At 46.4% G+C, this 19,411-nt stretch overlaps 1 protein-coding gene across 4 annotated transcripts in view; it reads left to right on the forward strand.

Annotated features, from left to right (window-relative positions):
• The first annotated feature begins 14,658 nt into the window (after positions 1 to 14,658).
• The window catches only part of IL6R (interleukin 6 receptor), a 50,695-nt gene continuing 45,942 nt past the window's right edge, over positions 14,659 to 19,411 (forward strand). For 3 of the 4 annotated variants that reach the window (XM_079939401.1, XM_079939402.1, XM_079939403.1), the window contains exon 1: positions 14,659 to 14,974. In XM_079939401.1, the coding sequence (XP_079795527.1) occupies positions 14,890 to 14,974 (85 nt within the window). In that variant the 5' untranslated portion in view covers positions 14,659 to 14,889. The remainder of the gene's footprint in view (positions 14,975 to 19,411) is intronic. The other variant, XM_079939400.1, reaches the window with a different exon arrangement.

The raw sequence follows: 19,411 nt of genomic DNA on the forward strand, positions 1-19,411 counted from the left end.
CAGGCGGATTCTTAACCACCGCGCCACCAAGGAAACCCCTACATATTTTATTATTGTGGTTAAATGTACATAACACAAAATTTATCATTTTCACTATTTTTAAGTTCACAATTTAGTGGCGTTAAGTATATTCACAGTGTTGTGTAAACATTACCACTATCTATTTCTACAACTTTTTCATCATCCCAAACAGAAACCCTTTACCTTTTAAACAATAACTCGGGACTTCCCTGGTGGTCCAATGGTTAAGAATCCGCTTTCCAATGCAGGAGAAGGGGGTTCGATCCCTGGTCGGGGAACTAAGATCCCACATGCCCAGGGGCAACTAAGTCCATGCGTGTGCTCTGGAACCTGTTCACCACAACTAGAAAGAATCCCATGTACCACAACGAAAGATCCCTCACCACAACGAAGATCCTGCATGCCGCAACTAAGACCTGACGCAGCCAAATAAATAAATAAATATTAAAAAAAAAAGAACTGAAAGCAGGAACTAGAACAGCTATATATACACCAGATATATAATATACACCCATGTTCATAGATATGTGATCCATGTTCATTGATGTGTGATTCACAAAAGCCAAAAGGTGGAAACAACCCATGTCCATCAACTGATGAATGGACAAACAAAATGTTACAACATAGATGAACCTTGACAACATTATGCTAAGTGAAAAAAGCCATACAGGAAAAGATAAATATTATGATTCCACTTATGTGAAGTACATAAAATAGGCAAATTCATAGAGATAGAAAGTAGAATAGTGGTTACCAGAGTCTAGGGGGCGGGAGGAATGAAGAGTTATTGGTGTTTTTTTTTTTAATATATTTTTATTTATTTATTTATTGGATGTGTCGGATCTTAGTTGCAACACGCAGGATCTTTCGTTGTGGTGCGTGGGCTCATTAGTTGCGGCACACCCTTAGTTGCCCCAGGGCATGGGCGGATCTTAGTTGCCCGATCAGGGATCGAACCAGTCCCTTGCATTGCAAGACCAATTCTTAACCACTGGACCACCAAGGGAGTCCCACCCCTGCTTTCAGTTCTTTTGGGTATATAATAGGGGAGTGGAATTGCTAGATCAGTTGGTAATTCTATGTTTAGTTTTTGAAGAACTGCCAAACTTTTCCACAGAGGCTGCATCATTTTATATTCCCACCAGCAACGCTCAACAATTCTAATTTCTCCACATCTTCACCCGCATTTGTTATTTTCTATTTTTTGGTAATAGTTACTTTAATGGATGTGAAGTGGTATCTCATAGTGGTTTTTTTTTCTTTTTTAAATAAATTTATTTATGGCTACATTGGGTCTTCGTTGCTGCACGCTGGTTTTCTCTAGTTGTGGCATGCAGGAGCCACTCTTCCTTGAAGTGCACGGGCTTCTCATTGCGGTGGCTTCTCTTGTTGCAGAGCATGGGCTCTAGGTGCACAGGCTTCAGTAGTTGTGGCGCTCGGGCTCAGTAGTTGTGGCACACAGGCTCAGTAGTTGTGGTGCACAGGCTTAGTTGCTCCGCAACTAATGTGGGATCTTCCCAGACCTCGAACCTGTGTCCCCTGTATTGGCAGGTAGACTCCCAACCACTGCACTGCCAGGGAAGTCCCTCTCATAGCAGTTTTGATTTGGATTCCCCTTATGACCAGTGATCTTGAACGTCTTTTCATGTGCTTGTTGGCCATTTGCATATCTTTTTTGGAGAATGTATGTACAAGCCCTTTGCCCATTTTTGAATTGGATTGTTTCATTTTGTTGTTGAGTTGTAGGAGTTTCTTTACATATTCTGAATATTAATCCCTTATCAAATACATGATTTGCAAATATTTTCTCCCATTCTGTGGGTTATCTTTTCATTCTTTTTTTTTTTTTTTTTTTTTTTGTGGTACGCGGGCCTCTCACTTTTGTGGCCTCTCCCATTGCGGAGCACAGGCTCCGGACGCGCAGGCTTAGCGGCCATGGCTCACGGGCCCAGCTGCTCCGCAGCATGTGGGATCTTCCCAGACCGGGGCACGAACCTGTGTCCCCTGCATCTGCAGGCGGACTCTCAACTACTGCACCACCAGGGAATCCCTCTTTTCATTCTTTCAATAGTGCCCTTTGATGCACAAAAGTTTGTAATTTTGATGAAGTCCAATTTATCTATTTTTTTGTTTTGTTGGCTTTTTTTTTTTTTTTTTGGCTGTGTTGGGTCTTTGTAGCTGCGCGTGTGCTTTCTCTAGTAGCGGTAAGCGGGGGCTACTCTTGGTTGCGGGTTTCTCATTGTGGTGGCTTCTCTTGTTGCAGAGCATGGGCTCTAGGCACGTGGGCTTCAGTAGTTGTGGCACATGGGCTCAGTAGTTGTGATGCCGGGCTTAGTTGCTCTGCGGCATGTGGGATCTTCCTGGACCAGGGCTCGAACCCGTGTCCCCTGCATTGGTAGGCGGATTCTTAACCACTGCACCACTAGGGAAGTCCCTTGTTTGCTTATTTTTTAAATGTCATATCCAAATACAATATCCTGAAGATTTTTCTATATATTTTTTGTTTGTTTTTTGGCTGTGCTGTGCAGAATGTGGGATCTTAGTTCCCCAACCAGTGATCAAACCCGTGCCTCATGCATTGGGAGCGTGGAGTCTTGAACACTGGACAGCCAGGAAGTCCTTTCTGTATGTTTTCTTCATTTTGAGCTAATTTTTATATATGGTGTTAGGTAAGAACCCGACTTCCTTTTTTTTGGCCGCACCCGGAGGCTTGTGGGATCTTAGTTTCCCAACCAGGGATTGAACCTGGGCTAAGGCAGTGAAAGTGCTGAGTCCTAACCACTTGACTGCCAGGGAATTCCCCCTACTTCTTTCTTTTGCAGGTGGATATCCAGTATTCCCAGCATCATTTTTTGAAAAGACTGTCCTTTCCCTGTTGAATGGTCTTGGCACCCTTGTCAGAAAATCAGTTGGCCATATCAATTACAGATTCCTCAATAACACTGAAAAAAAATCAATTAACCATATGTATAAAGATTTATTTGGGAGCTCTCTAGTCTATCTCATTGATCTCTATGTCTGTCCTTATGCCAGTACCACACTGTTTTGTTTTTTAAAAATAAATTTATTTATTTATTTTTGGCCGCACGAGTTCCTCACTGCTATGCGAGGTCGCGGCAAGCGGGGGCTAGTCTTCGTTGAGGTGCGCAGGCTTCTCTTGTTGTGGAGCATGGGCTCTAGGCGCACTGGTTTCAGTAGTTGTGGCACACGGGCTCAATAGTTGTGGCACTAGGGCTTAGTTGCTCCTTGGTATGTGGGATCTTCCTGGAGCAGGGCTTGAACCCATGTCCCCTGCATTGGCAGGTGGATTCTTAGCCACTGTGCCACCAGGGAAGTCCCACCACACTGTTCTAATTACTGTAGCTTTGTAGTAAGTTTTGAAATAAAAAAGTGTAAGTCTTCCAATATTATTCTATTTTTTCAAGACTGTTTTGAGTATTCAGGATCCTTTGAGATTTCATATAAATTTTGGAATGAGTTTTTCTATATCTTCAAAAACTGACATTGGAATTTTGATAAGAATTGCCTCGAAACAGTAGATCACTTTTGATAGTATCATCATCTTAACAGTATTAAGTCTTCCAATCCATGAACACAGGATGTCTTTCCATTTATTTAGGTCTCTTTTAATTTCTTTCAGCAATGTTTTGTAGTTTTCAACATACAAGTCTTTTGCCATGTTGGTTAAATTTCTTCCTAAATATTTTACTTTGTTGATGTTATTGTAAATAAAATTGTTTTTTAAAATTTCCTTTTCTGATTATTCATTGCTAGTGTATAGAAATGCAACTGATTTGTGTCTGTTTAGTTTGTACCTTGCAACTTTGCTGAATTCATTTATTAGCTCTAACAAGTTTGTGTGTGTGTGTGTGTGATCTTTAGAATTTTCTTAAAAAATAAGATCATGTAGTCTGTGAGCAGAGATAAGTTTACTTACTCCTTTCCAATTTGGATGTCTTTAATTTCTTTTCCTTGCCTAATTGCTCTGGCTAGTGCTTATAGTACTATGTTGAAAAGAAGTGGCAAAAGTGAGCACCCTCGTTTTGTCCCTGATCTTAGGGAAAAGCTTTCATTCTTTCACCATTGAGTATGATGTTAGCTGTGGGTTTTTCATATATGGCCTTCATTCCCTCTTCCACTTTGATTAAAACAAAGACTCCTTGAATAAGGTTGTGAACATTCTTTGGTTTTTCATGCAATAAATATTTATTAAGTGTCTACTCTGTGCCAGGAACTTGTTTTATGCACTGAGGATAGAGTGATGACCAGACAGACACAGTGCCTACGAGAAGGCAATAAGAGTTCTAAGTGGGACTTCCCTGGTGGCGCAATGGTTAAAAATCCGCCTGCCAATGCAGGAGACACGGGTGCGAGCCCTGGTCCGGGAAGATCCCACATGCCGCGGAGGAACTAAGCCCGTGTGCCACAACTACTGAGCCTGTACGCCACAACTACTGAAGCACACGTGCCTAGAGCCCATGCTCCGCAACAAGAGAAGCCACTGCAATGAGAAGCCCGCGCACCGCAACGAAGAGTAGCCCCCGCTCACCGCAACTTGAGAAAAGACCGCGCGCAGTAACGAAGACCCAATGCAGCCAAAAATAAATATAAAATAATAAATAAATTAAAAAAAAAAGAGTTCTAGGCAAGAAAAGAGAGATATGATAGGTGTGGACTAGTGCAGTGAATATAGAGAGATGCAGATGGACTTGAGATCTGTTCTGGATTGCAGTGCTGTAACGAACTGGATGACAGAGAAAAGGAGAAGGAGGAGTTAAGGATGACTCTTAGGTTTCCGACATGGGCAGAGGGTTGGGCAAGTCCCCGAGGTAGAGAGCACAGGAGGGACATCAAGTCGTGAGAGGAAGAGGATGGCTCAGTTTTGGACACATTGAGTTTGAGCAGCACATGAGACCTCAAAGTGGAGATGTCAGGTATGCAGTTGTATGTGCTGATCACAAGCGCAAACGAAATATTTGGGCTGAAGATAAACATTTGCGAGTCAGTGCAAGTGGATGAAATAGACTAGAGAGAGAATGTTTGGGAGGAGAAGGTGGCCTAGAGAGTAATTTCAACATCAGATTGAAGAGGAAGAGTTTATAAAAGAGACTGAGAGGAGTGGCCAGGGAGGTGGGAGGAAAGTGTGATAGTAAGGAAGCCAAATGAGTGAATTAAGAAGGAAGGAATGAAAAAAAAAAAAAAAAAAGAAGGAAGGAATGGTAAACTTGTCCAAGTCTGCTCAAAGGTCACATTAGTAACCCTAGAGTATGTTTCTGTATTTCTGAATCTGGATGGCAGTACATGGATGTCTATTGTATGATTCTTTTTACCTTTATATGTAATTAATATAGTATTATATATAAGAGTAATCAATTATAGGTATAATTAACATGAACAATTATTAATATATTAGGTATTAGCTTAAGATAAGAAGGGCATAATCTGTCCTTCTTATTTTTGAATTTGTTGTAGTGTCAAGCTCCAAGTTTGACACATGGCTGACATCCAATAAATATTTGTTAGAAACATAATGCTATTTCCTAGCAACATGCTGAGTTAATACTATGTGCCTGGCACTGTGCTAAGTGATTCATGTGTACTATCTCATGTAATCCTCATGTCCACCCTATGATTTTGGTCCTACTCTTGGTCCTATTTTACTGGTAAGGAAATCAAGGCTGGGAAAGATTAAATAACTAATACAAAGATGTCAAACTGAGTCTGTCTGACTCAAAAGCTTCAAAAATTTATTTCATTTTATTTATTTATTCTTTTAAATAGGCTTATTGAAATATAATTAACATGACATATAATTCTCCTACTTAAAGTGTACAATTTGGGACTTCCCGGGTGGTCCAGTGGTTACGACTGCAAGCTCCCAATGTAGGGGGCCCGGGTTCGATCCCTGGTCTGGGAACTAGATCCCACATGCATTCTGCAACTAAGAATCCGCATGCCACAACTAAAAAGATCCCACATGCCGCAGCGAAGATCCCACACACGGCAACTAAGATCCCACGTGCCTCAACTAAGACCCGGCGCAGCCAAATAAAATAAATCAGTAAATAAATATTTAAAAAAATGAAGTGTACAATTCAATGTTTTTTTTAGTATATTCATAGATATGTGCAGCCATCACCACAGTCTATTTTAGAACATATTTATCACCTCAAAGAAACACAATAACCTTTAGCTATCACCCCTCTATTTCTTCATCCATCCCCTACGCTCCCAGCCCTAAGCAACCACTAATCTACTTTCTATTTCTATAGATTTCCCTATTCTGGACTTTCATATAAGTGAAATCTTATAATATGTGGATTTTTGTGACTGCCTTCTTTCATTAGCATTGTTTTCAAGGTTCATTCATGCTGTAGTATGTATCACTACTTTATTCCTTTTTATAGCTGAATTATATTCCATTGTATGGAGATACTGAATTTTGTTTATCCATTCATCCACTGATAGACATTTGGGTTCTTTCTGCCTTTTAGTTATTATAAATGATGCCTCTTTAATATTTGTGTACAAGCATTTGTGTGGACAAATATTTTTATTTCTCTTGGGTATATACTCGGGAGTGGAATTGCTGGGTCTTATGGTAACTCTATGTTTAATTGTTTGAGGAACTTCCAGAACGTTTTCCAAAGTGACTGTATCATTTTACATTCCCACCAGAAGTAGATGAGGGACTTTCCTGGCAGTCCAGTGGTTAAGACTCTGTGCTTCCACTGCAGGGGGCTCGGTTTTGATCCCTGGTCTGGGGAACTAAGATCCCACATGTCGTGTGGCCAAAAAAAAAACCCCAAAACCAAAAATCAAACAATGCTGTTCTTCAATTAAAATTGAATCTTAAAAAAAAAAGTGTATGAGGTTCTGATTTGCTCACATCCTTGTCAACACTTGTTATTATCTGACTTTTAAATTCTAGCTGACTGAAAAGCTTTTAATCTCTATGCTGTATTGCTTGAAATTTAAGAAAATTATGTTCAGCATGATCCAGAAAAGTGTATAATATATTTAGCAAAGAGACTCATGAAAACGGTCAGTATAAATAAGGTTTTTCCCTTGGAGGAAAATTTCAGTTAGCAGAAAAAAAAAAAAAAGATATAAGTAACACCTTCCTTCTCCCATAAGTAACACCCATCTCCACGGTGTGGGCGAGGTTACCACACATGTAGATTATTATCATTATCAGGCTAACAGTTCCTGAGCACTTCCTGGGTGCCGGGACTGAGCTAAGTACATCGGATAGTTTTCTCAGTTAATCCTCACAATAGCCCTGTGCAGTAGAAACTCTTACTATTCCCATTTTACAGATAAGGAAAAATGAGGTTGGAGAAATGGGGTTTAGAAATTATCCAAGATCCTCAGCTGGTCAATGGCAGAGCTGGATTTGAATTCGGGCAATTTGGCTCAGAAATCTGCTTACACATGTATGTCTGCACGTATGTATACAGCTACACATCCAGGAATGATTGCTAAAGAGCCAGCTAGTGGACACAAATGGAGTAAGCGATCAGCGATGGGAAGGGTAATTATTACTCAACCCTTGTTCTGTGAAAATCCAGAGTGTAATGCAGCTTCTGCTGGGAAGTGAAAGAACAAACAGCTCACGTGTACTTGTGAAATCCAAGTTTAGACTATCTTCCAGGAAAGGTAAAATGACAGACAGAGGTAGAAACTGCAGAGGCCCCAGCCCTGAGAAAGAATACTGTTGACGGGCAGAAGCAAACTGGTCTGGAGTGTTAAGTCTGCTGGTAAATTGTTCTCTATTCTAGAACACTGTTTAACCCATGAAGCTAGAAGGGTCTAAGAGAGTGTCTAATAACCAAATTCTATTGCAACCTGTTCACTGTGTGGGTGATATAATGAGCTATAATTAAAAAACATATTCAGATGGACTCTTCTGTCTTGAAAAAAATGTGCTCTGGGAAAATTTACTTTTACATTTTTGAAACAAACACTCATATAGGACCTACCACGTGTGGGACATTGTTATAAACATTTTACATATGTAATTAACTTAATTCTCATAAAAATCCTATGAGGCTACTTTTTTTTTTTTTTTACACTGTTGAAATTCTTTTTTTTTTTTTTTTAAGAAAGTTTTTTTCTTTTAAATTTTATTTATTTATTTTTGGCTGTGTTGGGTCCTCGTTTCTGTGCAAGGGCTTTCTCCAGTTGCGGTGAGCGAGGGCCACTCTTCATCGCGGTGCGCGGGCCTCTCACTGTCGCGGCCTCTCTTGTTGCGGAGCACAGGCTCCAGACACGCAGGCTCAGTAGTTGTGGCTCACGGGCCCAGTTGCTCCGCGGCATGTGGGATCTTCCCAGACCAGGGCTCGAACCCGTGTCCCCTGCATTGGCAGGCAGATTCTCAACAACTGCGCCACGAGGGAAGCCCGAGACTACTTTTATTTCCCCTATTTTACAGATAGAGACATTGAAACGTAGCGACGTTACGTAATTTGTCTAAGGACACACAGCTAATAAGCAGCAGAGCTGGAAACTGAGCCCAGGCAATCTGGCTCCAGAGTCTGCGTACATAGAATTATATTGTATACTGCATTTTAAAAAGTCCACACTCTGAAGGAGTTTCAAGTAAATCCTTTAATAACATGGGTCATCTCCCTTCCCCACCTACTCAATAGTGCATCTATTTTATATATCTGAATTTTCAAGCCCCTAGTTTGTTTAATTTTATAATTGTGATGCTTTTTTTAAAATGTGGTAAAATGTACATGATATAAAATTTACCATTTTAACCATAATTAAGTCTGCAGTTCAGTGGCATTAAGTACATTCACATTAAGTACAACCATCACCACCATCCAGCTCCAGAACTCTTTTCATCTTGCAGAACTGAAACTCCATCCCCATTAAACAATAATGCCCATTTCTGTCTCCCCTCAACCCCTGGCAACCACCATTCTACTTTATGTCTCTATGAGTTTGACTACTCTGTGTTCTTCGTATAAGTGGAATCATACAGTTTTTGTCCTTTTGTGTCTGGCTTATTTTACTTGGCATAATGTCTTCAAGGTTCATTCATGTTGCAGCATGTGTCAGAACTGCCTCTCTTCTTAAGACTGAATAATATCTCATTGTATAGAGATACCATATTTTGTTTATCCATTCATTCAAAGATGGACACTTGGGTTGCTTCCACCTTTTGCTATTACGAATGATGCTGCTGTGAACATGGGTATACAAATATCTGTGTGAGTCCCTGTTTTCAATTCTTTTGTATATATACCCCAAAATGGCATTGCTAGATCATATTTTAATTGTGCTGCTTTTTAGCAGTTACGTTATAACATTCTATAAACATTACAAAAAGGGGAGATTTTATAAACCTTTTGGAGAATGGTGCTAAAAATCCCTTCTCAAAGATGTGAGATACACACACACACACAATGGATATAGTGGAATACTACTCAGCCATAAAAAGAATGAAATTTTGCCATTTGCAACAACATGGATGGACCTGGACGATATTATGCTCAGTGAATAAGTCAGACAAATACTGTATATTATCACTTATAGGTGGAACCTAAAAAATAAAACAAATGAATAAAAAAATAAATAAAAATTAAAAAAATAAAACAAATGAATATAACAAAACAGAAAGAGACTCACAGATATAGAGAACAAACTAGTGGTTACCAGTGGGGCAGGGGAGGGGGGTAGGGGATTAAGAGGTACAAAATACTATGTATAAAATAAATAAACTACAGGGATATATTGTACAGCACAGGGAATACAGCCAATGTTTTATAACTTTAAATGGAGTATAATATATAAAAATATTGAATCACTATGTTGAACACCTGCAACTAATATAATATTGCAAATCAACTATACTTCAGTTAAAAAAAAATCCCTTTTCTGAGGGCCAACTCAGCTGGTGATGTGATGAAAAGGGGAACGGAAAACGTATTAAGCTCTGCTGTAGATGGTGAATGGAGAGAGCCTGAGTGTTTTGTGGAGCTGGGGTTCACCTCCACTGTGAAAGTGGAGAAGTCTTCCCAGGCAGGATGAGGGTGCCGGGCCCTGGCTGGGGCTTGATCTTTGGGGGTGCTGCTGGCCTAAGACACTGAGTTCTGCTGATTAGTGGGGTCCCCATGTTATACCTCAGCTGGCCGCATGCTGTCAACCTCCTCCCAGATGAGGAGAAAGGGAGGGGAACGTTTCAGGGAATAATGAGCACCTTCCGGTAATTATTGATTAGTCAGGGCAGGAGGCCAGGGGAGGGGTCTGCAGGTCAGCCCAATCCCACTCCCCAACCCTGCTGCATTTCTTAGGATCAGGATTGCCCCTAAAAGTGAATAGAAAACAAAGGGTATTGTTTTAAACTCTCCCAGGTGAGAATAGCCCTAGCACAGCAGCCCAAGCCTGGAGGGCATGGCGGCAGGGAGAGAATTTAAAAAAAAAAAAAAAAAGACTCCTTTGAGTCAGTATATCTGGGATCTTGACCAGCGGTCACTGCCTGTTTCATCTTTGGCAAACCAGTCTCCCTCAGGAGGTCTGAGGGCGGAGGAGCAGATGATGAATAATACGTTTTGGATTCAAAACAATTTGTGTATTTATTCTATGGGGCCTCCAACAGACTTCTGTCTGTGGCAGACTTTAAGAGGCTTAATCTCTTCAGGTCAAAGGTGAGAGAGGACTTGCTGGTTGGGAAGGAGTCTGATAAAAGCAGTACCACAAGGACCTACTGTACAGCACAGGGAGCTATACTCAATATTTTGTAATAACCTATAAAGGGAAAGAATCTGAAAAGAAAGTAGATATTTATATGTATAACTGAATCACTTTGCTGTACACCTGAAACTAACAGAACATTTTAAATCAACTGTACTTCAATTTAAAAAAAAAAAAAAAGTGGCACCAGCCCAGAGCTTCTCCCTCTAGGGGAGACCAGGGTAACTGCAGGGACACACACAGTGGAAGGCGAGTGTCTGGGAGGCCCAAGAAGGCGGTGTCCCAAGTGCCAGGGACCCCCAGCTTACTCTCCCCTCTCAGCCTACCTATCCCTGAGTGCCTGCTGTGATGGGATCGACAGATGTCCTGCAGTTTCCTTGGTCCTGTGCTCACTGCACCATCCCTCAGTGAGAGTTCTGGGTCAAGAGCCAGACTTCACTCCAGAGCTGCCAGGTACCAGCTGTGCGGTCTTGATCAAGTCACCTCACTTCTCTGAGCCTCAATGTACTCTTCTGAAAACTGGGGACACTATCTTCTAGTTCTCGGGGTTAAGTAATTCAAAGGAGATCAAGTTGTGAAAGCATTTTGTAAGCAGCACAGTTACCCAAGAGGGGTGCCCTGGTTAAAGTCCTAGCTGTCTCTTCTACTGCAGGATCACTGCAGTGAGTCTGACAGTCGGGATCCCCAGGGTGCTTCAGCCCTGTCTGGTCTTTTTTTTTCTTTTTTAAATAAGTTTATTTATTTATTTTTTTAGTATTGGCTGTGTTGAGTCCTTGTTGCTGCCCGCGGGCTTTCTCTAGTTGTGGCGAGCAGGGGCTACTCTTCATTGCGATGCGCGGGCTTCTCATTGCGGTGGCTTCTCTTGTTGCGGTGCATGGGCTCTAGGCACGCAGGCTTCAGTAGTTGTGGCTCGCGAGCTCTAGAGCAGTAGTTGTGGTGCGCGGTCTTAGTTGCTTCGCAGCATGTGGGATCTTCCTGGGCCAGGGCTCGAGCCCGTGTCCCCTGCATTGGCAGGTGGATTCTTAACCACTGTGCCACCAGGGAAGTCCTTTGTCTGGTCTTTATTTCTGATTTCTGGTGACCAGATAGCCCCATCCTCACTCTGCAATTCACCCCAGAGCTCTTGCCAAGTCTATATCCCTCCCAGACCTGAGTCTTCTCCTCTTCCTGGGGGCAATAAGCCTGGCCTGAGACACTGGTGACCCCCGTGGGTGCCGGCATCAAGAACCAGGCCTGGGAGAGGGCAGGTCAGGCTGAACTGAATATGTTTGTTTTCTTCTCTTCCTTATCAGTGTTTTTCATAACAAAGCCTGGAATGTTGGCCCATGAATTTTGAACCTTCACTTAGTGCAGAACTCAGGTGGGGCTTGAAGGAGTTCAGAGAGTCTGCTCAGACTGTACCCCAGGGGAGGCCACATCTCCCCGACAAAGGCCCTCCACATGCCAGGCCCTGCTCAGCTGTGTGAATACAATGATGAGCTTTACGGTGTGGCAGAGAAGATGGGGTGGTGAACAAAGTCAGGAGGGGGTTTTGAGGCAGCACAGAGACAGACCACCTAATCCAACCTCGTGGATGATAGGATTCCAGGGAAGCAGTCAACCTTCCTGGAGAAGACATCATGAGTCTTAAGGGTTAGTAGGGTGTAGGACAAAGGAGGGTGTCAACTGAAAAAAAAAGTTGAGAGTTCTATTTAATTTAGCAGACATTCTTAGGACTTCAAGACAGCATCTCAAATAAATCTGAGAGACTGCTCCGAAGAGGCAAGAAGGAAACGGGAGTTTTTGCATCAAAAAACCAGGTAGTCGGAACATCAAAAGATTACTGTTACCAGACATCTGAAGTTAAGGAATTTAGTGCTTTTCTACGTATGGGAAGATGCAAGAGTCTGGGCTCACTGAAATCATTCCTTTGAAATGCACCTCAGCTACCTGGGGCCAGTATCCTGTGTTTTCTCATCCTGAGTTTCCTCAGGGGGCACCATGGGGGTAGCAGGGTGACGGCTTGATGGCTGCAACATCCTTTGTTTACTAATATGGCAGGCAACAATTTAGTTCTCTAGGGGGATTTCTGGCAGAGGGAATAACTTGAACAAAGGCGTGGAGTTGAGAAGACATAAAAAATATTGTAGAAACAGAATTATCTTCAAGCTTGGAGATGCAGAAAATGAGGCTGAGAAGATAAAGATAGGCCAGATATTTTCATATGAACCACAATGCCAGTAACTTGCGTGTTGTTACTCTCGTCATACAAATCATGGAATAGAGGCTCTGAGACGTTAAGTAGTTTGCCCTAGTCTCACAGCCAGCAAATGGCAGAGCTGAGATGGGAACTCGATCTGTCTGACTCCAGAACACAAGCTCCGGCTGGTGGTTTGGACAGGGCAGTCCACTTCAGTGCAGAAGAAGGGTGCAGTCTGAGACACCTGTTCTTGGGCTTGAACATCCCTCTTTCAGACTCTCCTCTCTGAGCAGAGGGCTTTCTGCAGCCTTCTGGTTTCAGTCCCCCTTTGATCTTTTACAGGTCTGTATCTGCAACAAATAGAGGGGAAGGGGGCAACCACAGTGGGAACCACCTTCCAGGCCGCCTGCAACCTCATTTAAAATATCAGGAGAGAGGGCCAGTGGCCAAAAGGTCTACCTTTCAACATGCCTTTTTTTCCCCCCTGTCTGTGGGTGTGGCCAGAGCAAGCCCACACAAACCAGCCTCCGTCAGCAGGTGGGTCAGGGCATGTGCCTAGTTCTGCCAGGCACCGCCGATGGGTGGTTCCCACAGAGAAAGCCAGATGCACCGGGTCTGAGGGCTGCATTTCAGAAGCTCTGTTTCTTCAGACCAGGTCCCATCCACTGGGGGCTTCCGTCAGGCCACACCCATTCCTGCTGTCCCAGGAACCTGGATCCTGGTTAGGATCAGTCTGAAGCCCAAAGTGGAAAAGCACATTCTAATTAGCAGTTGCTGGGCCAGAAACTTTTTAGCTGAGACCTTATTTCCGCACTTTGCGCTCCCTCCAAACTCGGCTCTGAGGCCACCCTGTCGGCTTCAGGCTCCTTGGGGAATCTTGGTGAGCTCTTTCAAGAGCTGGTTGTGGTTGCTTCTGAAAGCCAAGCACCAGTTTCTGTCTGTCAGATCAGGAGGGCGGACATGCATGTTTTGACATCGATTGAGCACCTGTGGTCTGGACCCTGTGTCATGTGTATAGAGCTTCACAGCCACGGTATATTCATAAACATCCCGACCACTATAGACTTTCTTATATCTGACAGATGAGGAAACTCGAGGGATTTCAACAGAAGTCACAGAGACAGTAGGTGGAGGTCTGGATGGGAACCCAGGTCTTTATCTGCTTCCAAAGTCCAAACCTTCTCCCTGCCCGTGCTGCAAGGAACAGACAGGCACGGAGAGAGAAGGTACCTTTACAGTAGTGAGTCCCCTGATGCCCAAGCCTCATCCCAGATCCATTAAATCAGAATGTCTGGGGGTGGGACCCAGGCATCGATGGTTTTCAGGGCTCCCAGGTGATTCCAAGGGTCAGAAAGGGCTGCCCAGCACCGCTTTACTGTAACGGTAAAAGGCACATCGCCTCCTCCAGGGCTCGCCAGGTGCTCCTTTCACAGAGTAATCCTGGTCACGAAACCAAAAATCAAAACCGAGCCAGTGGTGTTTGATTCCCCTGCTCTGATCAACAGAAGTCGGGAGGAGGGCCGCCGGCTGAGCTCGCCCCCGCCGGGTTCGGGGATCCTGCCCTCGCGGCTCAGGTGCGGCGCTGCGGCAGGAAGCCACCCCTCCGCTCGGCCGGTGCGCGGGGCTGTTGCGCCATCCGCTTCGGCTTTCGTAACAGCACCCTGGAACGGCCGAGAGACAGCTCCAGTGCGAGTTCCTCAAATGTTTTCTTGCTTTGCCAGGACCGTCCGCTGCTCTGAGTCATGTGTAAGTGGGAAGTCGCACTGACACGGAGCCTGGCCAGAGGGAGCCGAGCCGAGAGCGGCGCGGGGATCGGGGACTCGCCGTGCGTGCAGATCGCGGGCCCCCAGGGGATGGGGGCTGCCCTCGGGGCTTAAGCCCGCCCGCCGCCCCGCCCCGCCCCGGCCGCCCGCTCCCGACCCGCGCGTCCGCCCGCCCGCCCGCCCGCCTCTCTGGGACCATGGGGCATTAGCCGAGGAGGAAGCATGCTGGCCGTCCGCTGCGCGCTGCTGACCGCCCTGCTTGCGACGCCCGGGACGGCGCTGGCCCCGGGGGGCTGCCCCGCGCTGGGTAAGGGCTCCGGGCGCATCTGGAGGGCTGGAGCAGCTGGCGGGTGAGGGAACCGCTGTGGGCGCCGCAGACGCGGGGCGGCGGAGGGAGGCCGGAGCGGTGACGGCTCCCCTTGTCCGGGGTTAGCTTAGGTTCCCGCGGCACGAGGTGAGGCACCGGGCTGACCCAGCTGTCCGGTGGCGGGCGCTCGCTCGCGCGCCCCCTGCTGCGTCCTGCGCCTTTGGCCGGGCGCGCTTTCCCCGTGACTGCCCTGCGGCCGGGTAGCTCCCTGCGGTCTGCGTACAGGACTTGGTGTGTTCTCAGAAACCTGATTCTCTTGTCTCCTTCCCAGTGCCCCAGGAGTCCTTACACAACTGCGGCCCGGCTTACTTTAAAAGGAGATGCCCTCGCGGGGTGGAGTTCCTGCCCGGGGCGTCCTTTGTACCAGCGCCCCCCTTGCCCCTCAGCTTTGGGGAAGGCATCCCGCCTGGCTCTCCCCTCAGCCCCCCGGGTTTATGTGTGGATGACAGTGCCTTGACTGTGAAGGGAGTGACATCATGGGCGCTGAGTCACGGACCCTCCCGCTGCCCGCTGCCCGCACTCCCTTAGGCAGACACCAGCTCTAGCAAGCCGTGTGCCTCAGCCCTGGGAATTTAAGCCAAGTGGGGAGGTTGGCCAGGGATTGGGACGTCTTGAGGCTGGCACGCACTGGACTCCACTTCCAGACGAGAGGAGGGGTGAGGCAGAGGGCACGGGGCACTTGTTGCTCCTGTGGACTGTAGTGTGCCTTTGGCCGCTAGTCCTTTCTCTGGACTCTGGCGGCATGCCCAGCTGCGCGTCTAGGCTCTCCTCTAGAGGAGCTGGGCAACTGCTTCTCCAGAGGTTTATTTTAGGGTCTGAGGGCTTCTTTGAGGACACAGTGGAAAACCAAGGGGGCAGCCGGCAGGCTTCTGGGAACAGATGGCTGGGGAGACGGTGGCTCTGGCTTTCACTGCGAGACTGCACGGCGCTCCTACCCTGGGTGAACACCCTCAGCCTGACCCCTCCCTGCTGGAGAGAGCCAGGGGCTGGTGTGCCTGCAGGTCCCTTTGCCTTCTGAATGGTTGTGTTCCTCGTGCTTGGGAGAGGAAAGTAAAGGGATTCTTTTTCTCAGCACACATTTATAACCCCTGCCAGTAACAGCCATTGTTGATTGAGGCCACCTAGGCTTTACACACGTTTTCTAATTCTCCACTGGATCTAAATAATACTTTGTTCCAAAGAGGAGGCTGAGGTTCAGAGAGGTTGGGATGGGAAGTTGTCAGGCCTAGTTGGTGGAGGCCCACCCCTCCATGGCCCTGTGCTCGGGGGTGGTAGATCCTTAGCCCAGCAGGCAGAGCTGGGGGTGTTTGGGGGCCAAGATGAGAGTCACCCCTGGCTGGCTGAGTGCTGGGCAGAAGAGGCCAAGGGAAGGGAAAGCCTGGGTTTGCCCACTGTTTTATCAGAGGGAGGCAAGGCAGGGGTGAGGCCTGGGTCGCCCAGGAGGGCACAAGGCTTCCCTGCCTGCCTGTGTTGCTATTCACACCACACCCCAGGGCACCTGCCGCAGGGAGGTTACTGCTGTAGCTGCTGCTTTCTTTTGCTCCTAAGTGGCTGCAAGGTACTGCGAGGGCAGCCGGTTGCAGCCAGTTCTCCATTTTCCTGGTGCTCAGGTGGGACGAGCCAAGGGGTCTCAAGGCGTGGACAGGCTGTGAAAGGCAGAACTGAGAGTTTGGGGAGGAAGTGAAAGCCCTCGCAGTTCAGAAGGAAAATGCAGAGAAGTAGAAAATACCCATCTCCCCTCCCACACCCACAGAGACTCAGCCCACAAACTTGAGAGCAAAAATAAAGACATTGTACAGGAAGCATGGAGCAAATGACTGTGAGATGCCTTGCTTTGGAGAAGTAAGGGGCTGAGAGGGGTAGCAGAGGCTGGAGTTAGTTTAGAGGGGAAATCCGCTGGCCCTCCGGGCTGTGGGCCCACTTTCCTTGGGATCAGCCTCTGCCCACACGTCCGAGAGCTGGCAGGGCCACTCAGGTGAATTGCCGTCTAGGGGCCTGGATTAGCTGGGACGTAGGTGTTGGGTGTGGAAGGCCTGGACCTCGGTGACTCAGGTTCCTTCCATGATCTGCAATGCAAGACGGTGTGCAAAACAAACACGTACACCTTTAAATCTCTCAGAGTCCTGTCTCAGCCTCTGAACTTCCCTTTACAGCAACCTCTTTCTGCCCCCAATGTCTACCTGCATTCCTAGTCTCACCCTAAACCAGTATTTCTTAAAAGGGTAGTTCTGGATCTGTTTGAATCAGAATTGGTGTGTGTGTGTGCAGGTGTGCCACATGCACTGGGGGTGGGGGTTGGGTGCGTGACAAAAATGCTGATTCTTGGCCCCCACCCCAGATTTACTGAAGAGAAATGTCTGGAAGTGAGGCTCAGGAAACGTCCTTTTCGACAAGCACCCCTTGTGATTCGCAAGTTTGAGGATGACTGGCTAAGTGGTGTGATTGAGGAACTGAAGGAGGGCCCTCCCCCACTGGGCTTCTAGTTGCCAGAAATCTCTCCCCACTTTAGCTCTGCCTCTTGTTTACTCATTGCAGCAAACATTTATTGAGTTCTGTGAAGCCCTGGGATCAGCCGCCCTGAGTCTACCTTAAAAGGAGCTTGAAAATGGTCAAGGTTAAATCCCTAAGAGGGACTGAGAAACCCTCTGACCTGTCCCGCTGGGTACCAGCTACCCAAGGACAAGGTGTCGGAGAAGGGGGCATGGACCAAGACCCTGAGACAGCGGCACGTGGACCCTCACTGCATATCTCATCTCTGACCCTCCGCGTCTCCCTCTGCGGACTGGGTTAACACATCCTCCCCTTAGAGGGTGTTTGTAAGGATGACACAAAGCCACCCCGGTGCTCACTGCTGTCAATTCCCCTCCGCTTCTCCTGTCCCACCAGGCCTGCGTGCCACCGGCCCACCTGTGAGCCAGAGCGTGCCCGTCACCAAATCTGGGCTTTTCCAGGTCAGTCTTAAAGGTCTAGAGCTGTTCTCTCGAATATGGTAGCCATTTACTAAGTATGGCTATTTGAATTTAAATTAATTAAAATGAAATCAAATTTAAAATGTAGTGCCTTAGTTGCGCTAGTCACACTTGGCTACCGTATTTGACAGCGCAGGTATAGAGCATTTCGCGATCATTGCAGAAAGGTCTACTGGACAGCGCTGGTCTCGAGTGCTAAACAGTTTCTTCCAGAGGTTTTCTGTTGCTTCTTCCTTTATCTCTCTCTGGACCTTCTCTCCACCTGAACACAGCTCATCCCGCACAGGTAATGGTTAAGGTTTTGGAGCCAGACAGATCTCTGCCTGGCCCTGCCATGGAGAAATAACGTGAGCTTGGGTGAGGGATTTTACTTCTCAGAGACTCACTGTTCTCATCTGGAAAATAGAAATAATTCATATACTACCTTGCAGAGTTGTTATGACGATGAAATGCCCTAAGTAAGGTACTACAGAGTGTATAGGGAGGTCTCTAGCACAGAGCAAATGCTTAAATGCGCGTAGCTAATAACTTACTCATTTGAAAAAAATATTTTGAGCTCCTCCGATGTTCCAAGCACTATTCTAAGAGCTGAGGACACAGCAGTGAACCAAAGAGCCAAAAATCCCTGGCTCACTGCGGCTTCGTTTTACTGGGGATGTTAATTAAATATATAGTATGATAGTGACTAAGGAGGAAAAATAAAGCAAGGGCGGGAGCTGGGAACTGCGTACATGTTGAGGAGGATGTAGAATTGATCTTTTCGAGGGGAGGCCAGGGAAGTTCTCACCAAGAAGATGATGCTTGCATGAAGGCCTGAAGAAATATAAAAATATTTAGGGATTCCTTATACTCCCATCTTGCGCAGGAAAATTCCTGCCTCCTCTTTAGCAATCTGGTCCTACCTGAGGGCCTGTTGGGTTCTGGAGCGGAGGGCTCTGTGGGGACACACGGGTGCCCTCTGCCCTGGTGAAGCTTGGGGTTGTCTCTGGGGAGACCAGGCCTCAGCCATGGGGCCCCTTAGACTCCAGCTGGACAGGGAAATGCTAAATGTCCTGTTGCTAACTGTCATTGAGGTATCTGTCTTTGGAAGAGAATCCTTGAGGACTGGAGTGGCAAGAGGAAGACGGCAAAAAAGAGGCTTTTAACTCTTAGACTCTGTTTGGTGAAGCCCTGGGGAGTTTCTTTTGGGTCATCTGTGTGCTTTACTCTCTTATGCACTTGAGACCCAAAAAAGGTCCAAAGTCTCTGGCATAGTCAGGGGCTTTTCTGGCACGGTCCTGGGTTTGGCCTGACTTCTAGCTGCACCTCACTCCTACCTGCCCCCGCCAGCTCTGCCCTCTGGCTCTGCTCTTAGGAGTGTGCCCCCTGAGGCCCTGCATCCAGGTTGTCTCCCAGCACCTGTGCTCAG

Source organism: Stenella coeruleoalba, assembly GCF_951394435.1.
Source record: "Stenella coeruleoalba genome assembly, chromosome: 1".
Taxonomy (NCBI): domain Eukaryota; kingdom Metazoa; phylum Chordata; class Mammalia; order Artiodactyla; family Delphinidae; genus Stenella; species Stenella coeruleoalba.